The following is a 10415-nucleotide window of genomic DNA, read 5'->3' as shown; positions in this document are numbered from 1 at the left end:
ATTTTTTCCTCAGTTTTGGCCGATACGTATTCTTCTACATATTTTTGGTTAAAAAAATCGCAATAAGCGTATATTGATTGGTTTGCGCAAAAGTTATAGCGTCTACAAAATACGGGATAGATTTATGGCATTTTAAAAAAAAAAAAAAATTTTTTTTATTTTTTTAGCGGCGTTCGCGATTTTTTTTGGTGACTGCGACATTATGGCGGACACATCGGACACTTTTGACACATTTTTGGGACCAATCACATTTATACAGCGATCAATGCTATAAAATTGCATTGATTACTGTGTAAATGTGACAGGCAGTGAAGGGGTTAACCACTAGGGGCGGGGAGGGGTTAAGTATGTTTCCTAGGGAATGATTCTAACTGAAGGGGGAGGGGACGCACTAGGGGAGGAGACCGATCAGTGTTCCTCCGTTCTGGGAACACAGATCGCTCTCCTCAGAGCTGACAGGCTGTGGATCTGTGTGTTTACGGGCAATCGCGGGTGCCCGGCGGACATCGCGGCCGCCGGGCACACGCACCGGGTCCCGAGGAATGCGGCGCGCGCGCCCCCTAGGCGGCCGGGAATCCCAGGACGTCATATGACGTCCACCCAGGATGGGAGATCCCATCTGTGGACGTCATATGACTATGGGCGGGTACTGAAGTGGTTAAATGAGACACTCGGTCTCCATCCCCATGCGTACAAAGAACATAAAACAGGAGGGTTGGGACTTTAAATGAGGTGAGCAAAAGAGGCCAAAGGGACAGTCAAAATTGCATAAAACACTTTATTGATACATGGTAATAAAATGACACAATTTAAAGCGGGGTTCCACCCAAATTTTGAACAATATCTGTATGTATTCTCTTCCTTGCCTAGATGCTGACATGCCGTTTAAAAAAATTTAAATCGCCGTAATTACCTTTTATTTTTCTATTCTTCTTTGCACTTCCTGGTTCTCCTCCCATGGGAGTAGGCGTGTTTCTAGCCTCTCCCAGACTCCTGGGAGCTAGTCTCAGGCTTCCCAGGATGCCACTGAGCATGTGCGGGAACGAGCAGTGAATGCTGGGAGCACAGCATTCACCACATCCAGGAAATAAATGCTTGTGGGCTTCAAATGCCCACAATGAAGATGGAAACCACCTGCAGTGAATAATATAAGTTATTCTTTCCGACGAAATCTGACACAGGCGGACATATTACACACAATATGTGAGTATGTAATGCTGAGAAGAAAAGTTTGTGAATGAACTAAAAAAAAAAAAAACGATAGATAGGTGGACCCCCGCTTTAAGTTCAAATGTTGATTGTAGTAACAAGTCATGTAGCAGTCACATCCTAACCGATACATGGCAGACATGGTAAACAGCCCCCAAATGATGCAGGGCAAATAATCCTAATCTGGAAAAAGTATTGACTTGAGTAACATAAGATCACAAAGTAGTTAAAAACTTGTAGGTATATGATTGTCTGGTGCATGTCGTAAGCCCAGGTATATGATTATCTGGTGCATGTCGTAAGCCCGACGTGTTTCGTGTATTAAACACTCTTCAGGGGCGATATAGCACCAGGATCTACAAAGAAAAAGGACAGTGTGGTAAAAACTGTAGGAAAGAAAAAAAGAAAAAAAGGAAGAAAAAAAGAAAAAAAAATATATGAAAAGAACAAATAGAGGAGGCAGAGCCCCTGATCCCCAATGGGTACTCACATGCCACAGGATAGTGAATCGCAGGGGGTCCGCGACCGCAGGCCACCAAATAGCTCGGGTCCGGGAGCTGAGGGAGGAGCTCAAAGGGAGGGGCCAGGAGAGACTCAGACACAACACAAGGGTCCCCAAGGAATAATGGGTCCACACTGGTAATTGGTGAGGATGAGGTTCTAAAGTGATAAAAGTAAAAAGTAAAGAGTAAAAAGTAAAAAATAAGATGTTGCCCCAAACATAGCTGGGGCCCCTACTCACAAGGGAGTGCAAAGATATCCCTATAATACCCCCCTTACCTGAGGAAGATAAAAAGTGGCCCGCCGTATCTGATCCGGTGGTATACATGCTGCCTGAGAACAGGCTGAACATGAATGAGGACCCTATATGCAGCCAGTCCCTGCCCCAATCAGAGAGCTCCCCCCAGCATCACGCGGTGCAGGCACACAAGCGTTTCGTTCCACGCATACTCAGAATCAAGCAGAAGAGCCACACTGGCTATAAAACTTCATTTTTCTCGGCTCGTCGTACGTGTTGTATGTCACCGCGTTCTTGGCAATCGGAATTTCCAACAAGATTTGTGTGATAGTGTGTATACAAGACAAGTTTGAGCCAACATCCGTCGGAAAAAAAACATGGATTTTGTTGTTGGAATGTGCGATCGCGTGTACGCGGTATAAGCTGCATTTTTCCCAATGACCACCAAAGTAAGGAGCATTCTTACCTAGGACCACCAATGTAAGGAGCATTCTTCCAAATGATTACCAAAGTAAGGGGCATTCTTACCAATGACTGACCGCTTATGTAAGGAGCATTTTTTCCAATGGCCGCCAAAGTAAGGAGCATTCTTACCTATGACCACCAATGTAAGGAGCATTCTTCCCAATGATCACTAAGTAAGGGGCATTCTTACCACTGACCACCAATGTAACAGGATTTCTTCCCACTGACCTCTGATGGATTGATTTTATGAAGGGTACCCTGAGAATGATTTCAAGGGTTCCTCTGCGGTAAAATGGTTATAAAAGGCTGATCTAAGGTCCTGCATTCACTGTGCTTTGTCATGCAATACATAGGATGTGCAGACCACACTAGTGCCACTACATACAGTAGATCACCTTGAGAGAACACCATTGACAGGGAATAGTCAGGAGCTGTGAGATACTATTTGCATGTTTAGAGTGAAAATTGCCATATTTTCTCTACTATATGAAGTTTCTATATAGTTAGTGCCATCTAGTGGCCATAATGCATTAAAAAAAAAAAAAAACTCAATCAGGAAAACAAAATGCATTCTGACCACAAGGTTGCGCTGACTATATAGGTTCTTCATATATTAGAGAAAATACGGTGATTTTTATTCTAAATGTGTGGTTGTTTGTCACATCCACATAGCGTATGTTTTATACTCAAGAGTGAAAAGTGAAAAAAAATCCAAAATTTTGGGTTGTCACTACAACAGGGATAGAGGGGAAAACTAGGAAACTAGTTCTGGTGACTCAGGTTATTTAGCAGGGATTTCCCCTCACTTGCTTCGCAAGCTGGAAGTACACCAGTCAGGAGTGTGCAACATACAGTGCAGCATCCGAGATCAGAGTTCTGAGGTATGCAATGGCTCTGTAAGCTTTACAGTATAGTACATACCCCTGACCCTGGTACCCTGTCCTACACTTTAAAACATGATATATTTCTGACCCTTGCCTTCTGTACATTACATATTCCTGACCCCGGCACTGTGCCCTACACTATATATTCCTGATTCCTGCACTCTGTACATTACATATTCCTGACCCCGACACTGTGCCCTACACTCTATATATTATATATTCCTGATTCCTGCATGATGTAATAACATATAATTACAAAAGACTGATTGGTCATAGCAACAATATGGTACCTGTAATAAGTAGAGTAAAAATATCCTGTACTTACATATCAGTGTTTTAATTTAACAGTACACGTTAGTAGACAGAGCGTCAAGCCTTGGGTATTACTGAGCTGTATTTCCAAAGTATATTCGTGTATTTTGGGATAATAAGAAAATCACTCCCATATAGTTGAAATGCAAAAATAACAGCTATGTGAATGAGAGCAGGGCCAAAGTGGTCCAACAAAGCTCACAGGGATATCCCTAACAGGTGGAGACGGATATCTGATGAGAAACAGAACAAAAAAGTGTGTAAGAAAAGAGAAAGGAGAATAATATGGCTACATGTATTAGCAGTCCTCTATTGGGCTAAGTAGACATCAATGCGTCACCGCCCATAGAGAGACATTGTAATGTAAAAGTACAAAGAGTAACTGAGTATAAAGGGAGGTAGGTAATTGCCAATACCTGTAGATTTGATGTAGATGTACATTCACAGAGATCCCTGGCGTTTCCTGGCTGTGTAGCCATGACTGCTCACACACACAGGCATATATACGCCCAAGGATCACAAAATAGCCAATCAGAGCATTTTATTGCTAAAGTGATGAAGGGGAGAAGGAAAGATCGTCATCTGATGTCTCCCCAGATCACCTGTGCCGCAAGTCCAATCCCGTATCAGTCTCCAATGGGAATCCCTCGGCCGATGCAGCGTCCGGCGCCACTGCGCATTGCGCGGTGACGCCAGACATCGACACGGCTGCCGGCACGGAAGTAGGCAGATGCGCTGGATGATGGAACTGTCCAGTGCGCACATGCGGAGAACAACTGTCTCTACAGAAGCATTCGCCAAAAGCGCCCTGAAAAGGGGAGCTGCCCCAGAATGGCACATAGTAACACGCCACTGTGGGCCCCCCCCCCATGCCGGGGAGCCTCGGTGGACCACCAGGGGCAACAAAATTGAAACTTGTGGAAAATGTAGAATGTTAAATACAGCTGCGTTTTTAACCAAGGCCATAGGTTATTGTCTAAGCGATTATAGCTGTTCTTTAATCATATAAGTTTATGTATGTGAGGAGAAAGAGCAGACAATTATTAGAATATGATCGATGCAGTACAGGATTTGAGTATATTGTTATACACTTATAATAGGAAACAGGCCTACAAGCATACACAGTATAAGTACAGAAAATAATACATGTACACATATAACAATATCATGCTGTCAGGATTTGAACGGGAGAAAAAGAGCAGGGGGGAGAAAAGAAAAGAAAGGAAAATCAGATACCTATATTTATAGGTCTTTATCATAAGAGCCTAAAATGAAGCCAGGTAGAAAAGGCTTGAGATTAAAGGCTTTGTTGAGGCCAGGGGGCAACATGGCATTGAGGTTGAATATCCACCTAAGCTCTCGTTGTAGGAGGAGTTTGTCAAGGTCTCCCCCACGAGAGCTAGGGTGTATTCAATCTAAGACCAATACTTTTATCTTGGGGCAAATGCCATTGTGGATTTGTAGGACATGTCTGCCCAAGGGTACATCGGGGTTACTGGTCTGCATGGCTTTGATGTGGCGATATAATCTTTGCCATCATTTCTGTACAGTCTTGCCCACATAAAAGCAGTTGCAGCTGCATGTTAATAAATAAACAACTGCGCTGGTCTGACAATTTGAAAAGTGTTTAGGCGTGAATCGCATTTCATTGGGTAAGTGAATGTTTCTCCTGTGGTCCATATATTTGCAATATGTACATGAGCCACAGGGAAACGTTCCCATTGTTTTACAGGGATCTCCCCTCCTTGATCCCTGGAACTCACTTTTGACCAATAAGTCATTTAGGGATGTAGCACGTCTGTATGTTATAGTGGGAGCTAAGGGTACATGAGGTTGCACTGCGGGGTCTAATGTCAGGAGGTGCCAATATTTTAGAGTGTTGGGTTCCCCATATACCCCTGGTTGGTTTCCACTTCACTTTCTTTTTTCTTTGCTCTAATTTGGGTAGGAGATACCCGCCATAGCCCCCCAGTTGTTGAAACCACCAGTGGTCTACAATTCTGTTTGGTTTAGCACCTCTAACTTATGCTGTTACCCTTTCCCCCCCTGCAGTACAGGGGGGGAACTTATCCGCCGAGGGAACTTTCTCGGCAAGACACCGGCGGCCGTTTGGACGTCTGACGTCACCGCGCAATGTGGTGGCGCCGGACACCGCATCGGCCCAGGGTATTCCCATTGGAGACAGATACAGGATTGGACTTGCGGCACAGGTGATCTGGGGATACGTCAGATGACGATCCCTGCCACCTGTGTCCGCTCTCTTTCCTTCCCCCTTCATCACTTTAGCAATAAAATGCTCTGATTGGCTATTTTGTGATTACTGGGCGTATATATGCCTGTGTGTGTGAGCAGTCATGGCTACACAGCCAGGAAACGCCAGGGATCTCTGTGAATGTACATCTACATCACAACTACAGATATTGGCAATTACCTACCTCCCTTTTATCCTCAGTTACTCTTTGTACTTTTACATTACAATGTCTCTCTATGGGCGGTGACATATTGATGTCTACTTAGCCCAATAGAGGACTGCTAATACATGTAGCCATATTATTCTCCTTTCTCTTTTCTTACACACTTTTTTGTTCTATTTCTCATCAGATATCCGTCTCCACCTGTTAAGGATATCCCGTGAGCTTTGTTGGACCGCTTTGGTGCAACTATTTGCCCTGCTCTCATTCACATAGCTGTTATTTTTCCAGCTTGCATTTCAACTATATGGGAGTGATTTTCTTATTATCCCAAAATACATGAATATACTTTGGAAATACAGCTCAGTAATACCCAAGGCTTGACGCTCTGTCTACTAACGTGTACTGTTAAATTAAAACACCGATATGTAAGTACAGGATATTTTTACTCTACTTATTACATGTATCATATTGTTGCTATGACCAATTGGTCTTTTATATATGTTATTACATCATTGATATACTACCCTCCATATATCTTTTTCTCAATAGAAATGGAATAGCACGCTTGTTTTAATCCCTGAAGAAGGAAATATACATGCCTAAAAAAATCCCTCTTTTGCTCTCCGAAACATGTTGGGTACCTTGGTATACATGCCCCACCAGTCTGACTTCTTGTCTTGATCTGTGCTGTGCTCCAAGTTCAGCGGCTGTTTCATCTCCAATGTTAAGTGTTTCATTTGATTGTTTTTAGGTGATTTTTGTACATCTATTTTGTATTGTAAATAATCCTTGTATCAATAAAGTTTATATTTTTTATACAATTTTTGGGTATACCCGCATTGTACTTCTCTCTGTGTCCGCAATATCCTTGGGGCTAAACCTTTTTTCCACATATTCTTTTTTAGGATGTGACACAGAGTGTTGGGTTCCACATATACCTCTGGTTGGTTTCCACTTCTCTTTCTTTTTTCTTTGTTCTGGTAGTTAGTAGAGCACTTTTGTAACAATTACTTGTGGATCTAATTTTAGGCCTTATATGCCTTTGTTTTTATGCATTTATATGAATTTTATACAAAGGCATATAAGACCTAAAATTAGATCCACAAGTAATTGTTACAAAAGTGCTCTACTAACTACCAGAAAAGAAATTTTTGTAGATAGTACTATTTACAAAAATTGTCTTCCGGTAGTTAGTAGAGCACTTTTGTAACAATTACTTGTGGATCAAATTTTAGGCTTATATGCCTTTGTTTATATGCATTTAAATGAAATTTTGTACAATAAAATTTGATATTTTTTAATCTGATGTCTCCTATGTTGAGCCTCTAAAGTCTGGTTTATTAGGCGGGTTCTAGCATATCTGGTCCCGCAGTCTTTTTGTATTGCATGTCTCGGATGTGGCTCCAGCCAAAATCTCTTAAATTAAATTAAATTAAAAATTAAATTAAATTAAAATTTCTTATGCTCTCCACTTTGTACCTTATATATTCCTGCACGCTGTACATTACATACCACTGCACTCTGTATATTATATACCCTGGACACTGTTACTGTGCCCTGCACTTTGTACATTATATATTCCTGACAAGAATTTGCACGCTTGTGGCACCATAAATAAAATATATGCATACCCTGACACTTTTTTGTTGTTTTAGTTACAGTAGGAATGGGTTGAACCCCTTATCAGTTTATTTTTGGCTGTCTTTGTTCCAGTGGGAAGATTTTCCTTTACTTCCTGTCCTGGAAATACAACAAGTGACAGAAATCTCCATAAAGTTAGGGGAATTCCCTTCTTAAACAGTTGTTACCAAAATAGTTATTCCCACTGGAAAATGTATCCTTATCTCTTGTTCTGGTGACTTGTAATATTTTGCTATTCCCATTACTTTTTGTCTTTCTGACCATGACCACCAGGATGCAAAGAGAAGGATTCCCTGAAGGAACAAGAGCACAGTGCATCATTCCTCTCCCTACAACACCCCAAGGTGCCCCAGGACTATCCATTTAGTAGCCAGGCACTATGGCCTCTAAATGGATGAATATAGAAAATACATACTGTATACTAAACATATGGCAGGGTGATTCGCAGAGGCTGTGCAAATGTTTTATTAATGGACCCCCTTAGATATCCAAACATTTTTGCCATTGCAAACCATAGAGGAATGTTTGTTTAGACCAGAGTTTATGTTTTAAATTATAATTTTTTATTTTTTTTTCAAATAACAGTTTTTATTATTGTTATCATTCTTGGTTGCGATACAGAATAAAGGAGCATGGAAAGTTGTTAATATTATTCAACATATCTTATCCACAATCACACATATACTTATGATATAGAGGTTTTGAATTCGTATTAAGTTTCAAAGATATCTCATTGTTTAACTGCTAGCAATTCCTTTTGTAAGTAGAGAATGTTAATTCAATTACATTAATGTAGAATAATGCTTATGAGAACTCAAATCTTTAATAACTGTATTATAGAAGAATGAGTAGGAGAAAAGGAAGAGAGAAAGAGGGAGAGAGGGGGGGAAATATAAAGCAGGCCATCTGAGTAAGGTTGGTACCTGGTCATGGTGGGTCCTCCCGGAGATGCCACAGCTCCCATACCCCATTGTGTGCCTCCAGTCTGTCCTGCATTCTAGCCGTCATTCTCTCCATCAGTTCAACATCTTTAATTCTGGAGTAAAGATCTTCAGGAGAGGGTGGGGAACGGCATTTCCAGTTTAGAGCTACTAGGCATCTGGCTGCTGTGAGTATATGCCTTACTAATTTCTTATATGGTGTGCGAAGTTTGAGTGGTGACAGTCCTAATAAAAAGAACTTTGGAGAAGCTCGAACCTGCAGTTCCAAAAGGTGGGACAATAGATGCTGGACCTTATCCCAAAAGGGGGCAATCAATGGACACTCCCAGTAGATATGTATGAGGGTGCCCCTTGCTCCCTGACATCGCCAACACCGGTCTGAGCTAGTGGGGAAAATTGCATGAAGCACATCTGGGGTCATATACCAGAAGAACAAAATTTTGTATGCATTTTCCTTGTAGAGGGTGCACATTGAACTCTTTGCTGTTTGGTTCCAGATCGCCTGCCATTGTGCTAAAGGTAGTTCTTCTTCAAGGATTTTCTCCCATTTAAGCATGTATGAGTGTTTTCCCTGCTCCTCTAGGGAGATGGCATTTAGAATCTTATAAATTCCCGATATGACACCTTTCTGTGCATTCCCCTCTAATATTATGGTTTCAAAGGAGGATGGGGGAGAGAACTGTAAGTTCGAGGTTATAGTCAGTGCGTAGTGCCTAATTTGTAAATATCCGTAGAATGCCTGTTTTGGCAAATCGTATTTTGCTTGTAATTCTGAGAAAGATAATAATTTACGAGTTCTAGGTTCCACTATACTTCCGAAATGAAATAGGTTTCTAGAGGACCAAGGGTAGGACATCTGATGTGTAAGGCTATCTGGCACTTTAAGATTGCAGATAAAAGAGGTCAGTGGTGATCTCTCTGAGGACAGTTTGTGAGGTCGGGCCAGTGTACGCAAAGTCCGTCGTAACAATGACATGGGGCCCAGCATCCGACCGGGGGGCACCTCCGCCACCGCACTCCATAGAAGGTTGTTCGGGTGTATTGGAGCTAGCCAAAGCTTTTCGATTTCAGTCCATTTATTATATGATTTTTGAGTGAACCATGAGGCTATCGCTCTCAATTGCGCAGCCTGATAATATTTAATAATATCAGGGAAAGCTAGTCCTCCCTCTCTGCGTGACGCCAGCATTACTGTCTTCGGTATCCTATGCCTTTTATAGTTCCGAATTGGAGTAGGTCTGACTGGAGCTTTTTCAAGTGTTTAAGTGGTATAGGGATAGGAAGGGTTTGGAAAAGATATAGGAGCTTCGGGAGGATGGTCATCTTAATAGAGGCTATACGACCTAAAAGGGAGATATGAAGCTTTTTCCACTGTGTCAGTAAAGCTCTGATAGAGCGGAAGAGGGGAGGGAAGTTTTCCTGATATAGGGTGTCATATTTTGGGGTGATATAGGTCCCCAGGTACTTTAGAGCGGTCGTTTTCCAGTTGTAATGGAAGTTGGCTTTTAAAAGTGCGAGTTCGGCTTCAGGGATATGTAAAGGTAAGGCTTCTGATTTTAATGGATTGATTTTATAGCCTGAGAGAGCTCTAAAATTGTCTAATTCCCCATGTAGGACCGGGAGGGTGATATGAGGTTGGGTCAGTGTAAGGATAATGTCATCGGCAAATAGGGAAATCTTAAATTCCCTATCCCTAACCACTATCCCCCGTATGTCCGGATTGTTCCGGATCGAGGCGGCCAAAGGTTCCACGCACAGCGCAAATAGTAAGGGCGACAGTGGGCACCCCTGTCTGGTGCCATTTGCCACC

At 42.1% G+C, this 10415-nt stretch overlaps 1 protein-coding gene across 1 annotated transcript in view; it reads right to left on the bottom strand.

Moving 5' to 3' along the window:
• Window positions 1-1690: 1690 nt before the first annotated feature.
• LOC141108907 (atypical kinase COQ8B, mitochondrial-like) overlaps window positions 1691-10415 on the bottom strand; it is a 70912-nt gene continuing 62187 nt past the window's right edge. Inside the window, exon 11 of the mRNA XM_073600876.1 lies at window positions 1691-1869. Coding sequence (XP_073456977.1) covers window positions 1804-1869 — 66 coding nt within the window. The 3' untranslated portion in view covers window positions 1691-1803. The remainder of the gene's footprint in view (window positions 1870-10415) is intronic.

This window comes from Aquarana catesbeiana, linkage group LG09 (genome assembly GCF_042186555.1).
Source record: "Aquarana catesbeiana isolate 2022-GZ linkage group LG09, ASM4218655v1, whole genome shotgun sequence".
Taxonomy (NCBI): domain Eukaryota; kingdom Metazoa; phylum Chordata; class Amphibia; order Anura; family Ranidae; genus Aquarana; species Aquarana catesbeiana.
The sequence above is the reverse complement of the archived record's forward strand: the minus strand, read 5'-3'. Positions and strand labels throughout refer to the sequence as shown.